The 19,052-nt window shown below is 36.9% G+C and overlaps 1 protein-coding gene across 1 annotated transcript in view; it reads right to left on the reverse strand.

Moving 5' to 3' along the window:
* Positions 1-802: 802 nt before the first annotated feature.
* Positions 803-19,052, reverse strand: part of INTS6 (integrator complex subunit 6) — a 305,149-nt gene continuing 286,899 nt past the window's right edge. Inside the window, exons 14-15 of the mRNA XM_053705560.1 lie at positions 15,677-15,770; positions 803-1,481 (exon numbers count right to left, since the gene is read on the reverse strand). Coding sequence (XP_053561535.1) covers positions 1,388-1,481; positions 15,677-15,770 — 188 coding nt within the window. The 3' untranslated portion in view covers positions 803-1,387. The remainder of the gene's footprint in view (positions 1,482-15,676; positions 15,771-19,052) is intronic.

The raw sequence follows: 19,052 nt of genomic DNA on the forward strand, positions 1-19,052 counted from the left end.
GTCCAATACAGTGCCTGCCGGTTATTTTACATAATTCCCAAGAATAAAATAACTCCTCAAAGCTATGAAGTATTAAAAATGCTTATAAATCAATCGTTTTAGCCCAGAAAAATGTCTACCAGTCTTTAAAGCCCTTGTGAAGCCCTTTATTCTTATTTAATAAAAATGGCTTACCGGTTCCCATAGGGAAAATGACAGCTTCCAGCATTACCAAGTCTTGTTAGAAATGTGTCATACCTCAAGCAGCAAAAGTCTACTCACTGTTTCCCCCAACTGAAGTTAATTCCTCTCAACAGTCCTGTGTGGAAACAGCCATCGATTTTAGTAACGGTTGCTAAAATCATTTTCCTCTTACAAACAGAAATCTTCATCTCTTTTCTGTTTCAGAGTAAATAGTACATACCAGCACTATTTTAAAATAACAAACTCTTGATTGAAGAATAAAAACTACATTTAAACACCAAAAAACTCTAAGCCATCTCCGTGGAGATGTTGCCTGTACAACGGCAAAGAGAATGACTGGGGAAGGCGGAGCCTAGGAGGGATCATGTGACCAGCTTTGCTGGGCTCTTTGCCATTTCCTGTTGGGGAAGAGAATATCCCACAAGTAAGGATGACGCCGTGGACCGGACACACCTATGTTGGAGAAAATTAACCCAAATCAGTTTCAAATTACTAGTATTCCTTTAAACAAACTTTACAGTCTGTTATGAATCAAAATTCAAAACTATCATGTCGATAAATTGAAATTTTGTAAGATCAAAAAAATATGAAGCAAAACGCAAAAATATTTTGACAAATATTAAAATAGAGCTTTTTATTGATGGAATAACAAAAGTGCCTCTGTTTAAATAGTTTTCAAAATACACCTGTACAACTTACAATAATATATTCAAAATAACTATGTACAAAATATTACCTTGTTTAACATGTGCTTTTTTTTCTAATTATATTATAAATACAAAGACAGGACTCATTTAAAGATTACTTAGAAATGCAACACATGATCAGCCTGAAGACACTACAGATGTACTAAAAAATGACCGTGTTGCATCCTAAAAGTAGCCCATAAATGAGCCCTGTTTTTTGGCGCAGTTTCATCATAGCCAGTGATAACCTGTAAATGTCTTTTAGAAAAAAAAAAGCTTACAGCAGAACCTGAGAAATTGACGGTCACTGACCACCAGCAAATTTTAAAACTATTGTTTGATTAAATGTATCATTTTGATACTTTTATGATTAAAAATGGAAGCATGTTGTGTATAAACAGTTCATTTTTCAGGTGGTTACAAGTCTCCAGGTTTTAGAGCCACAGGTGATCTCCAATATGAGTGCAATATATACAGCACACATTGTGCCTCAGTAGAATAGTTCTGTATATTATGATTTAAAAGCTCTTTAAGTGGTTGACTTCGTTTGATCGCCTGTGAATTTCTTCCAAAAATCCTTCAAGTTGTTCTATTAACATTCTTTTTTTAAATCTACAAGAAAAAAAAAAAAAAGTTACTACAAATCAACAAATTGTGATGTGTTTAATATAGGCCAAAAAGTTATAGTATGTATTTTGAACTAGAAAAACTAAAATTAGAAGTACTTCTATGGTATGATACCTCTCTTATACCTTTCTGGTTGCTTTATCTTAGTTTTAGATTGTATTGGAGTTGAATTAGCTTTTTACTTCTTTTGGCATGACCAGTCATATATATGTGTATATGGGTTTTTAAGGAATACATGAATTTGCTGTACTGCATAAGCACTTTAGCCTTTTACATTAACTGTATTTATAACCAATATTTTAGATCCTTTTAATAATTAAATCTGTTTATTGTACACACTCATTCTGGTCTGATATTTATCTATAGGATTTATTTATTAGTTTAACATTATTCCCTTAGCTTTTAGCACGCATACATGCCTTCTTTCTTAACCTCCCCACTCCTATGCTATAAAAAGGTTTTATTAATTTTATTTCAAATGGAAGATCCATACTTGTCTAGTGGGGGTGTATGCAGACATCCCAACTCTCCCTGAAGTTCAGGGAGTCTCCCTGATTGTAATAGCGACTCCCAGATGCCAGCAAATGGAATGCAGGCTCCCTGAAGCTCCAAGTACCATGATGCAATTAGGCCCAAATCCGGAAAATTTTTTTTTTTTTTTTTTTTTTTTTTTTTAAGGAATGCCTTTAGTTGCTGGGACATTATAGAACCCTCAAAGCATGCATCAGTAACCAAAAAGTCCCCCTGCTTTTAATAAAATAAAACACAAATACTACCTTATTTACTGCACGTAATTAAACTTCGTATTCTAAAATATTTAAGCATTCAACAAGCGTACGATCACTGGAAAATAGGTTTGTTGTATGTGATTGTGCAATAAAGCTACTTTTTTTTTTAATGTGCCTTTAGTGGGAAGCTACTTTAATGATAAGTCCCTATCTTATTTAGGGTTTCAAGGTGCCCAATATATAACTGGGAGAGGGGGGGCGGCAGTGCAGTAGCGGGTGAAGCCACCTCCCTGAAATGAGTTTTTGCAGGTTGGGGTGTCTGTGTATGACTCCTCCTTATATCCCTGGCCTATGTAATTAAAAGTTGAACTTGTTGGGGGGGCAGTTAGTATTTGAGCAGATTGCCCTTTGCAGCACAAAGTCTAAATACACATAATAAACTGATAGATACAGCTTTGGTGCTCTGGATTGATGCGGTACGCACACATACACACTCCCATGAGGGGCGTGGCTGGTTGCTGTGTAGGGGCGATATTTGGAGTGTCCTGTTAAGGTACAGATAGAAGATCCCAAGTGTGAGTGAGTACTATGGTTAAAAAACTGCCACTACAGCAAGCTTACAATAAATTATGATATAGTAAACTAACACGAAGGATACAATCTACTAATAGGTTTAATTCAAACAATTTATGGCAGTCCGCAGAGCACAATGTAAATAGATAGTGATAGGAATAAGATCCACAGTAGACCTATTTTTTTTTTTAACACATGAGCAATGACTTACAATCTTACACTTATTGATTTGTTTGTAACATAGGTTAGCAATAACACAGGTTTATTGCATTTATTCTTATTTTTAGTATTGCTGTGATCTGTTGTTGCATATTACAATGACAACTGAGATGGTGTCATTTCCTGTTGGGTGGGGTTACATATTATAAATGTTTGAGAGTATTTTTTTGGCTGAGGAAGAGGATTGTGTTTCCTGAAACGTCACTATCAGAATAAAGAATTTATTGACTTGAAAAGCCCAGTGAGTGCAGAGATATAGATTGTGTGTGTGCGCGCGTGTATGTATGTATGTATGTATGTATGTATGTATATATATATATATATATATATATATATATATATAAAAATTATGGGGGGAGATAAAAAACTGAAATTAAAATCCTCCATGTCTCAAAATTAAATCAATGTAAATATTTGCATAGGAAATTAGTACATCTAGGCAAGTATCCCCGCTTGCTTTTCCCCAGAAATTCTTAATATACAATGTTTCCAATGCACAAGAGAATTGTGGGTAAGATATGCAAATTAGATATGCAAATTCCCAGTTTTGGCACAGCGATCCTTTTAAACAGGATTATGACAGCAAACCAGAAATCACTCACTAGACAAGCCTGTTTCATCAGTAGGAGATAGATTTCTGGTTGCTGCAACTCATCAGTAGGAGATAGATTTCTGGTCGCTGCATTGGAAAAGCTATTTCCATGGTTAAACCAAAATTCATTAAAATTATGGGACGAGATAAAAAACTGAAATTAAAATCCTCCATGTCTCAAAATTAAATCAATGTAAATATTTGCATAGGAAATTAGTACATCTAGGCAAGTATCCCTGCTTGCTTTTCCCCAGAAAGCTTTTCCAATGCAGCAACCAGAAATCTATCTCCTACTGAGTTCCAAAAAGAACGAAACAGGCTTGTCTAGTGAGTGATTTCTGGTTTGCTGTCATAATCCTGTTTAAAAGGATCGCTGTGTCAAAACTGAGAATTTGCATATCTAATTTGCATATCTTACCCACAATTCTCTTGTGCATTGGAAACATTGTATATTAAGAATTTCTGGGGAAAAGCAAGCGGGGATACTTGCCCAGATGTACTAATTTCCTATGCAAATATTTACATTGAGATATATATATATATATATATATATATATATATATATATATATATATATATATATATATATATATATATATATATATATATATATATAGTTCCTTAGAGGGAAAGCACAATCTCACCACTTGTTAAGAGCCACGGTGCTCTGCTGTAAATAATCCAAAACGTCCACAGAATGCAGGCACTCACTGGTCTTAGTAAAATATAACAATTTTATTTAGAAATCATTAAAATGACATAACGTTTCGGCACCAGTATGTGCCTTTGTCAAATGTCAGCATGTAACCAAAAAAATATGCAGCACACTTAAAATCAATATGACACACAATTAAAAACATACCCCTTTTAAAGATGTGAGCAAGCTATTACCACCATCCCGCCACTCGCGTCTTCCCAACCATGGCAATGACGTCACGTACGCACGCTACGTGCCTAGCGTGATGACGCATGGCACGGCGTTGCCATAGCGACGTCGGATAGCCACACGCGTCAGAGTGGGGAGTGACTTAATCACGCATACAGATTACTATCAGGGACGTCTGTGTATAATTGTTGCTAACAGCAACCAAAACAATCCACAATGTGTATAGCGTGTTTAACGTTTGGACATAGCGGTTATAGACAAAACCACTGATAATGTTAGAAACATATAGTTAAATGGCATATTAGAACACAATCTGATAGATGATTAGATCTAATGTGTGATTTCTATATGCGAAAAACTGTCAAGCTCAAAAAAAGGAGGCCAATCAAAGGGCCATCCTTAGAGAATAGGCACAAAGTGCCAAAATAGACAATAAAAGGCATCAGCACAAGAAAAACATAGCACCTTGCCATTACAATACATAATACAGATGAAGACAAGCGAAAACTGTCACTATTAAATTTGTCACTATTAAATTTGTAACCCCTGGTGCAAGGCATTAGTAGATGAATTAAGAGACATAATCATATAAATACATGAACAATTGCATATATATTATAGCATCATGCCACCCTGGGGTACAGATAGAAACTTTTTAGTGAATAGTGAGCTATCATTTAGGTATGTCCAGGGCAATGACTCTTCAGTGTGGTATTAATAGAATGGACTAAAGTCCAGTGAGGTGTTGAGGCCTTTAGGGACCAACGTGTCCAACCTGTGGATCCATCTGCTTTCAAGCTGGAGCAGTCTATTGGCCCCATCACCCCCTCTTGGCATGGGGGGAACGTGGTCAATTCTTCATCTTTAAAAAGGGGTATGTTTTTAATTGTGTGTCATATTGATTTTAAGTGTGCTGCATATTTTTTTGGTTACATGCTGACATTTGACAAAGGCACATACTGGTGCCGAAACGTCATGTCATTTTAATGATTTCTAAATAAAATTGTTATATTTTACTAAGACCAGTGAGTGCCTGCATTCTGTGGACGTTATATATATATATATATATATTACACACACACACACACATACATATATACACACATACATATATGCATACACACATACATTTATAGATATATACCAGCACTACTCTAAATTTAAAGTCACCTTTTAGCCAACGGTATAGGAATACCTATTTACAACCATTCGCTTGTGCACGGAGAGTCAAAAAATATTTATTATGCAAAGAGAAAAATAGTGACTCTTAGCCCAGCACAAAGGTATTTTGACAATAATAATTTGACAAGGAAGAAGGAACACTCGGTAAACCGGGTTGCTGACAAAAACATAATTTATGTAAGAACTTACCTGATAAATTCATTTCTTTCATAGTCCATGAGCTAGTGACGTATGGGATATACATTCCTACCAGGAGGGGCAAAGTTTCCCAAACCTCAAAATGCCTATAAATACACCCCTCACCACACCCACAAATCAGTTTAACGAATAGCCAAGAAGTGGGGTGATAAGAAAAAAGTGCGAAAGCATAAAAAATAAGGAATTGGAATAATTGTGCTTTATACAAAAAAATCATAACCACCACAAAAAAAGGGTGGGCCTCATGGACTCTTGCTAATATGAAAGAAATGAATTTATCAGGTAAGTTCTTACATAAATTATGTTTTCTTTCATGTAATTAGCAAGAGTCCATGAGCTAGTGACGTATGGGATAATGACTACCCAAGATGTGGATCTTCCACGCAAGAGTCACTAGAGAGGGAGGGATAAAATAAAGACAGCCAATTCCGCTGAAAAATAATCCACACCCAAAATAAAGTTTAAATAGTTTAATAGTTAAAGTTTATAATGAAGAAAAGAGCAGATAATTCAGAAACTCTTCTAGCAGAAGAGATGGCCAAAAGAAACAAAACTTTCCAAGAAAGTAATTTAATGTCCAGTGAATGCATAGGTTCAAACGGAGGAGTTTGAAGAGCCCCCAGAACCAAATTCAAACTCCAAGGAGGAGAAAATTGACTTAACAGATTTTATACGAACCAAAGCTTGTATAAAACAATGAATATCAGGAAGATTAGCAATCTTTCTATGAAAAAGAACAGAAAGAGCAAAGATTTGTCCTTTCAAGGAACTTGCAGACAAACCTTTATCCAAACCGTCCTGAAGAAACTGCAAAATTCTCGGAATTCTAAAAGAATGCCAGGAAAAATGATGAGAAAGACACCAAGAAATGTAAGTCTTCCAGACTCGATAATATATCATCCTAGATACAGATCTACGAGCCTGTAACATAGTATTAATCACAGAGTCAGAGAAACCTCTTTGACTAAGAATCAAGCGTTCAATCTCCATACCTTTAAATTTAAGGATTTGAGATCCTGATGGTAAAAAAGGACCTTATGACAGAAGGTCTGGTCTTAACGGAAGAGTCCACGGATGACAAGAAGCCATGCGGACAAGATCCGCATACCAAAACCTATGAGGCCATGCTGGAGTCACCAGCAGAAAAAACGAGCATTCCTTCAGAATCTTGGAGATTACTCTTGGAAGAAGAACTAGAGGCGGAAAGATATAGGCAGGATGATACTTCCAAGGAAGTGACAATGCATCCACTGCTTCCGCCTGAGGATCCCTGGATCTGGACAGATACCTGGGAAGTTTCTTGTGTAGATGAGAAACCATCAGATCTATTTCTGGAAGTCCCCACCCACATTTGAACAATCTGAAGAAACACCTCTGTGTGAAGAGACCACTCGCCCGGATGTAACGCTTGGCGACTGAGATAATCCGCTTCCCAATTGTCTATACCTGGGATATGAACCGCAGAGATTAGACAGGAGCTGGATTCCGCCCATACCAGAATTTGAGATACTTCTTTCATAGCCAGAGGACTGTGAGTCCCTTCTTGATGATTGATATATGCCACAGTTGTGACATTGTCTGTCTGAAAACAAATGAACGATTCTCTCTTTAGAAGAGGCCATGACTGAAGAGCTCTGAAAATTGCACGGAGTTCCAAAATATTGATTGGAAATCTCACCTCCTGAGATTTCCCAAACCCCTTGTGCTGTCAGAAACCCCCATACAGCTCCCCAACCTGTCAGACTTGCATCTGTTGAGATCACAGTCCAGGTTGGAAGAAAAAAAAGAAGCCCCCTGAACTAAACGATGGTGGTCTGTACCACGTCAGAGGGTGTCGAACAATCGGTTTTAAAGATATTAAATGAGATATCTTTGTATAATCCCGTCACCACCGGTTCAGTATACAGAGCTGAAGAGGTCGCATGTGAAAATGAGCACAAGGGAACACGTCCAATGCAGCAGTCATAAGAACCTAGAATTTCCATGCATAAGGCTACCGAAGGGAATGATTGAGACTGAAGGTTTCGATAAGCTGAAACCAATTTCAGACGTCTCTAATCCAACAGAAACAGAGACATGGACACTGAATCTATCCGGAAATCTAAAAAAGGTTACTCGTCTGAGGAATCAACAAACTTTTTGGTTAATTGATCCTCCAACCATGTTCTTGAAGAAACAACACTCATAAAAAGCTGGAAAGGATCTTTCCATTGAAAATGAGCAAAGGGAATTGAATCCAATGCTGTTAAAACTTCTATGCATATATAGCAACTGAAGGAAATAATAGAGACTAAAGGTACCGACAGACGGAACCCAAATCAAATTGTCCCTTGTCTGAGAGACAAAGATAGTGACATAAACCATCTGGAAACCAAAAAAAGGTGACCCTTGCGTGAGGAATCAAGAGCTTTTGAAAAAAAGATCCTCTAACTATGTCCTGAAGAGCAAGTGAAACATGAGATTCCGCATCCACAGGAAATAATCTGAATGAAAACAGAAAAATGAAGAATATGCATTTATTGTATCTAATGAAAACAAATAATGCTATCAATGACCATAAAAAAGGCAGAATAGTTTGAATAAAACTCCAAAACCCAGTTCCTAGAAAAAGAACTGGAAGAAATACCCCAGAAGATTCCAGGTCTGAGCAGCGCTTGAGCCATGCTTCAACAGTATCCAGAATATATAGGACAGAAACACACTGAAAGAAAGTGTTAGCCTTACTGGAATAAAATCAAAGAAATTTGGACAGAATAGAACCAAATAAATTTCAAAGAAGTCTTAACCTGCCCCTTACCAGCCAAGCTGGAATACGGCACGTACATCGCAATATTAGGGAGCTGATTTCGAACCCCAATTATAAACATGTTACTTGGGAAAGAACTCAGGAATTCGTTCCTTAATAAGAACAACCAAACTAATATAAGCTTAAAGTTTAGTCTTAGAACTCAATCTTGAAGCCCATAGTAACAGTTAAGAATTGAATCCAATTATAATTGATTATCTTAGAATAAAAGAAATATGGATTTTCTTTTTGTTTTTTTGTTCTTTGTTTTTTTTTTTTTTAAAAAACACAAAATTCTTCTAGCTAAAATAGCTAAAGACATAGATTAACCCTCATTTGCGAATATATTCAATAAAATGAAGACACAAATGAAGTCATTAGCATGATAGTCCAGTTTAAAGGACCAGTCAAAACAGAGGACTTGCAAAATGCAAAACAAGACAAATGCAACAGCACCTAGTCTAGTAAATGTTGTCCCTTTAACAATGCTAAAATAAATCATAATCTGATACTTAGAAAAGTACCTGAAACTAAATAATTTTCCATAAATAAGATATAACTATATAAAGGAAAATAAATACTATTTTGCTATAACAACAATAGCATAATTAGTAGGAGTAGAGATAGCTCCAATAAATTGGAGAACCCTCCAAATTAAATTTAACTGCTGACAAAGAATATAGTTTAAAAATAAAAGAAAATTCTCAGCCTATTCCATTCCCTAGTATGGGGAATTGGAAGGAAAACCTCTGAAATCACAGAAGAATAAAAAGGCAGAAATAGTGTCAGCTAGTTTTAAAGAACTAGTTACCTTAATATCCAAAATAATCAACACCTCTTCAACAAAGAACAAATGTACTTTAATAATAAAAAAAATTTATATAAAAAAGTAGATTTGTTAGTGTCAATATCTGATGAAGAGAATTTCTGAAAGAGAAAAAAACATCATCAGAGAAGGATAAAGTATGTTGTTGGTCATTTGAAACTTCAATTATTAAAAAAGAAGTGAAAAAGACCTAAAAATTGTATTAGAAGGCACGAAGTCAGACAAAGCCTTAATCAGAAAAAATATTTCTTATAAATCTTCTAAACATTTCTTGTACTTAAGAATGGAAATGTATAAAGCATAAATACTAATGGAATCTGCATGTAAAAGTATATCATAATAACTTAATACAAACCATAGCTAAAGATAAACATTTATAACATTTAAAATAAATGAACTTAGCTTTGGTAGAACTGAAACTCAGTTAAGCATTTTTACAGAAGTGGCTTCTGACTCAGGGACAAACGGAGACATCTTGCAATATGTAATAGAAAAAACAACATATAAAGCAAAATTGATCAAATTCCTCAAATGACAGTTTCAGGAATGGGGAAAAAAATGCCAGTGAACAAGCTTCTAGCAACCAGAAGCAATAAATAATGAGACTTAAATAATGTGGAGACAATAGTGACGCCCATATTTTTTAGCGCCAAAAAAGACGCCCACATTATTTGGCGCCTAAATGCTTTTGGCGCCAAAAATGACGCCACATCCGTAACGCCGACACTTTTGGCGCAAAAAAAAGTCAAAAAAATGACGCAACTTCCGGCGACACGTATGATGCCGGAAACAGAAAAAAAAATTTGCGCCAAAAAAAGTCAGCGCCAAGAATGACGCAATAAAATGAAGCATTTTCAGCCCCCGCGAGCCTAATAGCCCACAGGGAAAAAGTCAAATTTTAAGGTAAGAAAAAAATTGATTAATTCATATGCATTATCCCAAATATGAAACTGACTGTCTGAAATAAGGAACGTTGAACATCCTGAGTCAAGGCAAATAAATGTTTGAACACATATATTTAGAACTTTATATAAAAGTGCCCAACCATAGCTTAGAGTGTCACAGAAAAACAATTTATGTAAGAACTTACCTGATAAATTCATTTCTTTCATATTAGCAAGAGTCCATGAGCTAGTGACGTATGGGATATACATTCCTACCAGGAGGGGCAAAGTTTCCCAAACCTCAAAATGCCTATAAATACACCCCTCACCACACCCACAAATCAGTTTAACGAATAGCCAAGAAGTGGGGTGATAAGAAAAAAGTGCGAAAGCATATAAAATAAGGAATTGGAATAATTGTGCTTTATACAAAAATCATAACCACCCCAAAAAAAGGGCGGGCCTCATGGACTCTTGCTAATATGAAAGAAATGAATTTATCAGGTAAGTTCTTACATAAATTATGTTTTCTTTCATGTAATTAGCAAGAGTCCATGAGCTAGTGACGTATGGGATAATGACTACCCAAGATGTGGATCTTTCCACGCAAGAGTCACTAGAGAGGGAGGGATAAAATAAAGACAGCCAATTCCTGCTGAAAATAATCCACACCCAAAATAAAGTTTAAATGAAAACATAAGCAGAAGATTCAAACTGAAACAGCTGCCTGAAGTACTTTTCTACCAAAAACTGCTTCAGAAGAAAACACATCAAAATGGTAGAATTTAGTAAAAGTATGCAAAGAGGACCAAGTTGCTGCCTTGCAAATCTGATCAACCGAAGCTTCATTCCTAAACGCCCAGGAAGTAGAAACTGACCTAGTAGAATGAGCTGTAATCCTTTGAGGCGGAGTTTTACCCGACTTGACATAAGCATGATGATTTAAAGATTTCAACCAAGATGCCAAAGAAATGGCAGAGGCCTTCTGACCTTTCCTAGAACCGGAAAAGTTAACAAATAGACTAGAAGTCTTTCGGAATGTCTTAGTAGCTTCAACATAATATTTCAAAGCTCTAACCACATCCAAAGAATGCAATGATTTCTCCTTAGAATTCTTAGGAGTAGGACATAATGAAAGAACCACAATCTCTCTACTAATGTTGTTGGAATTCACAACCTTAGGTAAAAATTCAAAAGAAGTTCGCAACACCGCCTTATCCTGATGAAAAATCAAAAAAGGAGACTCACAAGAAAGAGCAGATAATTCAGAAACTCTTCTGGCAGAAGAGATGGCCAAAAGGAACAAAACTTTCCAAGAAAGTAATTTAATGTCCAATGAATGCATAGGTTCAAACGGAGGAGCTTGAAGAGCCCCCAAAACCAAATTCAAACTCCAAGGAGGAGAAATTGACTTAATAACAGGTTTTATACGCACCAAAGCTTGTACAAAACAATGAATATCAGGAAGATTAGCAATCTTTCTGTGAAAAAGAACAGAAAGAGCAGAGATTTGTCCTTTCAAGGAACTTGCAGACAAACCTTTATCCAAACCATCCTGAAGAAACTGTAAAATTCTTGGAATTCTAAAAGAATGTCAGGAAAACTGATGAGAAAGACACCAAGAAATATAAGTCTTCCAGACTCTATAATATATCTCCCTAGATACAGATTTACGAGCCTGTAACATAGTATTAATCACAGAGTCAGAGAAACCTCTTTGACTAAGAATCAAGCGTTCAATCTCCATACCTTTAAATTTAAGGATTTGAGATCCTGATGGAAAAAAGGACCTTGAGACAGAAGGTCTGGTCTTAACGGAAGAGTCCACGGTTGGCAAGAAGCCATCCGGACAAGATCCGCATACCAAAACCTGTGAGGCCATGCTGGAGCTACCAGCAGAACAAACAAGCATTCCTTCAGAATTTTGGAGATCACTCTTGGAAGAAGAACTAGAGGTGGAAAGATATAGGCAGGATGATACTTCCAAGGAAGTGACAATGCATCCACTGCTTCCGCTTGAGGATCCCTGGATCTGGACAGATACCTGGGAAGTTTCTTGTTTAGATGAGAGGCCATCAGATCTATTTCTGGAAGCCCCCAAATTTGAACAATCTGAAGAAATACCTCTGGGTGAAGAGACCATTCGCCCGGATGCAACGTTTGGCGACTGAGATAATCCGCTTCCCAATTGTCTATACCTGGGATATGAACCGCAGAAACTAGACAGGAGCTGGATTCCGCCCAAACCAGAATTCGAGATACTTCTTTCATAGCTAGAGGACTGTGAGTCCCTCCTTGATGATTGATGTATGCTACAGTTGTGACATTGTCTGTCTGAAAACAAATGAACGATTCTCTCTTCAGAAGAGGCCAAGACTGAAGAGCTCTGAAAATTGCACGGAGTTCCAAAATATTGATCGGTAACCTCACCTCCTGAGATTCCCAAACCCCTTGTGCCGTCAGAGACCCCCACACAGCTCCCCAACCTGTAAGCATCTGTTGAAATTACAGTCCAGGTCGGAAGAACAAAAGAAGCCCCCTGAATTAAACGATGGTGATCTGTCCACCACGTCAGAGAGTGTCGTACAATCGGTTTTAAAGATATTAATTGAGATATCTTTGTGTAATCCCTGCACCATTGGTTCAGCATACAGAGCTGAAGAGGTCGCATGTGAAAACGAGCAAAGGGAATCGCGTCCGATGCAGCAGTCATAAGACCTAGAATTTCCATGCATAAGGCTACCGAAGGGAATGATTGTGACTGAAGGTTTCGACAAGCTGATATCAATTTTAGACGTCTCTTGTCTGTCAAAGATAGAGTCATGGACACTGAATCTATCTGGAAACCCAAAAAGGTTACCCTTGTCTGAGGAATCAATTAACTTTTTAGTAAATTGATCCTCCAACCATGATCTTGAAGAAACAACACAAGTCGATTCGTATGAGATTCTGCTAAATGTAAAGACTGAGCAAGTACCAAGATATCGTCCAAATAAGGAAATACCACAATACCCTGTTCTCTGATTACAGAGAGAAGGGCACCGAGAACCTTTGTAAAAATTCTTGGAGCTGTTGCTAGACCAAACGGTAGAGCCATCAACCTGGTAATGCTCGTCTAGGAAAGAGAATCTCAGAAACTGAAAGTGATCTGGATGAATCGGAATATGCAGATATGCATCCTGTAAATCTATTGTAGACATATAATGCCCTTGCTGAACAAAAGGCAGGATAGTCCTTATAGTTACCATTTTGAATGTTGGTATCCTTACATAACGATTCAATATTTTTAGATCCAGAACTGATCTGAAGGAATTCTCCTTCTTTGATACAATGAAGAGATTTGAATAAAACCCCAGCCCCCGTTTCACCCCAGGATACTCATCTACATGTTGTAGAAAGCCAAACCAGTACTGAAACGAAAATCAGCAGAGGTAATGGTATATATATATAAGAGTATATCGTCGATCTGAAAAGGGAGGTAAGAGATGAATCTCTACGACCGATAACAGAGAACCTATGAAATAGACCCCGTAGAAGGAGATCATTGCATTCAAATAGGCAATACTCTCCTCACATCCCTCTGACATTCACTGCACGCTGAGAGGAAAACCGGGCTCCAACCTGCTGCAGAGCGCATATCAACGTAGAATCTAGCACAAACTTACTTCACCACCTCCATAGGAGGCAAAGTTTGTAAAAACTGATTTGTGGGTGTGGTGAGGGGTGTATTTATAGGCATTTTGAGGTTTGGGAAACTTTGCCCCTCCTGGTAGGAATGTATATCCCATAAGTCACTAGCTCATGGACTCTTGCTAATTACATGAAAGAAATGTTTCTTTATATTTATATAGAAAATACCCCTAGAGGCCTCAATAGTAGGGTCACACTGTCCATTCCTTTCAAGGATAATTGCAGAGAGTATACTTTATACCCGTATTGTGTCGGCCATTATAAAGACTAATAGTAGGAACAGTTCACATTGACCATGTTTAAACAGAGCATAAACTTGGGATTGGAACCTGTGAGATTATGGATTCAACTTGGTTAACACCGCTGTAATAGACAGCAAATATTGCTACTCAGTATGAAATGACACACTTGGAAAATTTGCTTAGGGTTAATTACGGTCCGTGATACAAACAAACGAACCTCCCTTGTGTGCAGTTCGTTCAGTTACTGTTAGCACTCCTCAATTTAGAGCCGATTACGGTCTGTGATTCAAACGAACCTCCATGGTGTGCAATACATTCAGTCAACTGTTACCCCTCTGATTCGTTACAAATTGTACAAATTTGTAACAAATCGGAGAGGTAACAGCTGACCGCCTCCGCATTAACGTTGAGCTCCAGTAAAGACAAGCCAAGAGTAAACAGGAACGATAAAGAATAACTAGGCGTGGGTAACCACTAAGTGCCTTTGGATATTGGAACACCGAGTAGGTAAATATATGGAAATGTTTTGGGATAAGCACCGCTTGAACTGACAAATGCTAGCAGCAGCTGAATGTATTGCACACCATGGAGGTTCGTTTAAATCACGGACCATAATCATCCCTAAATTGAAAAGTGCTAACAGTAGCTGAACTAACTGCACACAAGGGAGGTTCGTTTGTTTGTATCATGGACCGTAATTAACCCTAAGCAAATTTTCCAAGAGTGTCATTTCATACTGAGTAGCAATATTTGCTGTCTATTACAGCGGTGTTAACCTAGTTGAATCCGTAATCTCACAGGTTCCAATCCCAAGTATATGCTCTGTTTAAACATGGTCAATGTGAACTGTTCCTATTATTAGGCTGTATAATGGCCGACACAATACGGGTATAAAGTATACTCTCTGCAATTATCCTTGAAAGGAATGGACATTGTGACCCTACTATTGAGGCCTCTATGGGTATTTTCTATAGGATTTTGCCAATTTTATAATCCTATACAAATAACTGGGACTCATTGCTGGTTTAATTATTGTTGCCATTTATCATATAAAGTGTAACATATTTTTGAGTAATATAAAGAAACATTTTGTCAGCAACCCGGTTTACGGAGTTTTCCTTCTTCCTTGTCAAATTATTATTGTCAAAATACCATTTTTCTCTTTGCATAATATATATATATATATATATATATATATATATATATACACACATACAGACATATATACATACATATATACACACATTTTAAGAATCAAATATATTAAACTCACACAAAAGTTAAATCATAGAGAAAGACGTTTAAGTCCATGTTGAGAAGAGGTTGGACAAGCGGAAGAGAGTTGGAGAACCATATTTTAAAACTGGATATTTACCTTGCAGCTTCTTTGATGACATTCTGCAAAAATATAAGTCGTGTCTGCAAACTGCCTTCAACTTCTTTTAGCAAAGCAAAAATTATTTCATATTCTATAAAAAAAAAAAAAATAATTATATTTGAAACCCCCCAAACTTAAACACACATGTCCAACACAAACAAATATAAATAAACATAAATAAATTGAACCTCTCTGATCTGGCGAGATGATCCAATACATCTCGTCAGTACAGTGAGGTCCCTCAAAGATATAAAAAGGCAAATTCTTGAGAAGTTGTTGTTGTTTCTTCACATCCATCACTTCACATAGAGAGACACATACATTACAAAATAATGCTCAAAAAAGCCTCCAAAGGTTTGGTGAGATTTCTCTCCATTTCGGCGTTTTTTTTAAAAAAAATTTATAAAACATCAGGCCCTTAAGGGTAAGCCAACACAAAAGTCAAAAATATTATAAAAATCAGAAAGAAAAAAAAAATCAGTGCTTATTTTGTTCAAAAGTATATAAATCAATTCAAAATAATAAATCACGCAAATATCCTTTAATCAATAACTAAAATTAATGAAGAAAACTAAAAACAGGTTAGTGCTTATAAATGTCAATATATTTTTTTTTTTACGAAACCATTTTAAAACTTGCATATAATAAAATAGCACTCCTTAATATATAGAAAGCTGTACAATTTTGACAGGAACAAACAATTAATGCTTACTTGATTAACACATTTCTTTCATGGTGGTGAGAAACCACGAGCTGTTACTCCTGGGATTCAAATCCTGGCCACTAGGAGGAGGCAAAGATTCCCAAAACTCCAAGAGTACTTAATCCCTCTCACCTCTCTTGTGTGCCAGACTGACATATATTCAAGCAAGGAGAAGTAGAAAGGTAGGAAAGGAAAAACATTCCCCTGTATGAAGGAATTGGCAACAAGTAATCTGCTTCCCAGTTCTTTAAACCTAGGATATGATTTGCAGAAATGTTACAGAGAGATTGTACTCTTCCAAAGCCCAAATTTAGGAAAGCTCCTACATTGCTAGGGAGCAGAGAGTTCCCTAGAGGATTGATATAAGCCACTGCTGTTACATTGTTTGATTGAAAATGCAGATAAGACTCTTCTTTCATGAGAGGCCAGCTCTAAAGGGCCCTGAAGATTGCAGGGAGTTCTAGGCTGCTTCTGACTAAGCAAAAACATCAAAATGGTAAAATTTAGTAAAAAAGGTATGCAGAGAAGACCAAGTGTCCACTTTGCAAATTTGATCAACTGAAGCCTCATTCTTGAAAGCCCAAGATGTGGCAATTGATCTACTAGAATGAGCCGTAATGCTCTTTGGCGGAGGCTGACCCCCATTCAAATAAGCTTTGTGAATCAAAAGTTTCAACCAGAGGCTTTCTGGCCTTTTTAAGGACCAGAAAAAAAAAGAGCAGACTAGAAGTCTATTTGAAATCCTTAGCAGCATCAACATAATATTTCAATGCTCTAACATTCAAAGAATGCAAAGATCTTTCAGTAGCATTTTTTGGATCAGGACACAAGGAGGGAACATCAATTTCCTTATTAAAGTCATGTGACGAAACAACTTTAAGTGAAAATGTAAATAAGTCTGCAAAACAGCTTTATCTTGATTGAATATCAGATAAGGAGACTCACAAGAGAGCAGACAATTCAGAAACTCTTCTAGCAGAAGAGATGTCCAAAAGAAAACACTTTCCATGAAAGTAGTTTAAATGTCCAATTTATGCATAGGCTCAAAAAGAGGAGTCTCTAAAAGTTTTAATACTAGGTTAAGACTCCAAGGAGGAGCCCTGAACACAAAAATGATTAGGAAGTTTAGCTATCTTCCTATGAAATATAGAAAGAGCAGATATTTGTCCTTTATCTAAACCATTCTGCAAAAACGGAAGTATCCTAGGAATTCTAAAGAATGCCAGGAATAATCATGGTTGATACAACATGAAATATAAGTTTTCCAAACTTGTTGATAAATGTTCCTAGAAACAGGCTTGTGGGCCTGAATCCGTGTTAATCATAGAATAAGAGAATCCTCTATGACTGAGAAGCATTCAAGTTCCATGCCATCAAATGTAGCGACTTTAGATCTGGATGGAAGAGTCCATGGCGGGCAACTGGACATTTGGACCAGATCCGCATTCCAAATCCTGTGTGGGCTGGGGCTATCAGGTTGGAAAGACCAGGAAAATTCTAGAGCATCGAACACCTCTGCCTAAGGGTCCCTTGACCTTGCAAGGTACCTGGGAAGTTTGTTGTTCAAACGAGAGGCCATTAGATCTATTTCTGGCAGGTCGCAGTATTTTAACATCAGATAGAACACATCTTGGAGAGACCACTCTCGTGGATGTAGGGACGGACGACTGAGGTAGTCTGCCTCCCAGTTGCCTACACCTAGGATGTGAATCACAGTGATAAGGCAGGAATTGGTTTCTGCCCAAGAGAGTATTCAAGATACTTCTATCATGGCTAGGGAACTGCGAGTTCCCCCTTGATGACTGACATAAGCTATTGATATCTCCATTTTCAAACAGACAATGTTACAAGGCTCCCTTTTCAATAGAGGCAAGCCTGAAGGTCCCTGAAGAGTGCATGGAGTTCCAAAAAATTGATTGGCAACCTCGCCTCCCAAGTAAAATTAGCCCCCTAAGTAATAGACTGGTGATTCAGCCACTAAGTCAGAGATAGGTGCGTGCTAAGAATCTAAAAATATCATTTGGGATATCCGAGTATAATCCTTGCACCAATGACAGCATACAAAGCTGAAGAGGTCTTATATGAAATCGAGCAAATGGAATTGCATCCGAAGCTGCAATCATGAGGCTTAGTACTTCCATACACAGAGCCACTGAAGGAATGAGAGAGACTCAAGGTTCAGACATGCGGATATCAATTGTATTCATCTCTTTTCTGTCAGGGAAAGAGTCACTGAATCTATCTGAAAACCTAAAAAGGTGACCTTCATCTGAGGAATCAAGTAAATTGATCCTCCAACCATGTATTTGAAGAAACAACAAGAGTTGTTTTGTGTGAAATTCTGCTAAATGACAAGACTTAGTACCAAAATATCGTCCAGGTAAGGAAATACTGCAATACCCTGAGTTCTGATTACAGATTAAAACCTTGGTAAATATTTTTGGAGCTGTAAATAGACCAAACATAAGAGCAACAAACTGATAATTATTTTCCAGAATAGAAAACCTCAGAAACTGATCATTTTCTGGGTGAATTGGGATGTGAAGGTAAGCATCCTGTAAATCTATTGTGGACATAAAGTGACCTTGTTGAATAAAAGGCAGAATATTCCTGATATATTCCATTTTGAAAGTTGGTATTCTTACACATTTAATAAGAGTCTTCAGATCC

The sequence above is a fragment of the Bombina bombina genome, chromosome 3 (genome assembly GCF_027579735.1).
Source record: "Bombina bombina isolate aBomBom1 chromosome 3, aBomBom1.pri, whole genome shotgun sequence".
Lineage (NCBI taxonomy): Eukaryota > Metazoa > Chordata > Amphibia > Anura > Bombinatoridae > Bombina > Bombina bombina.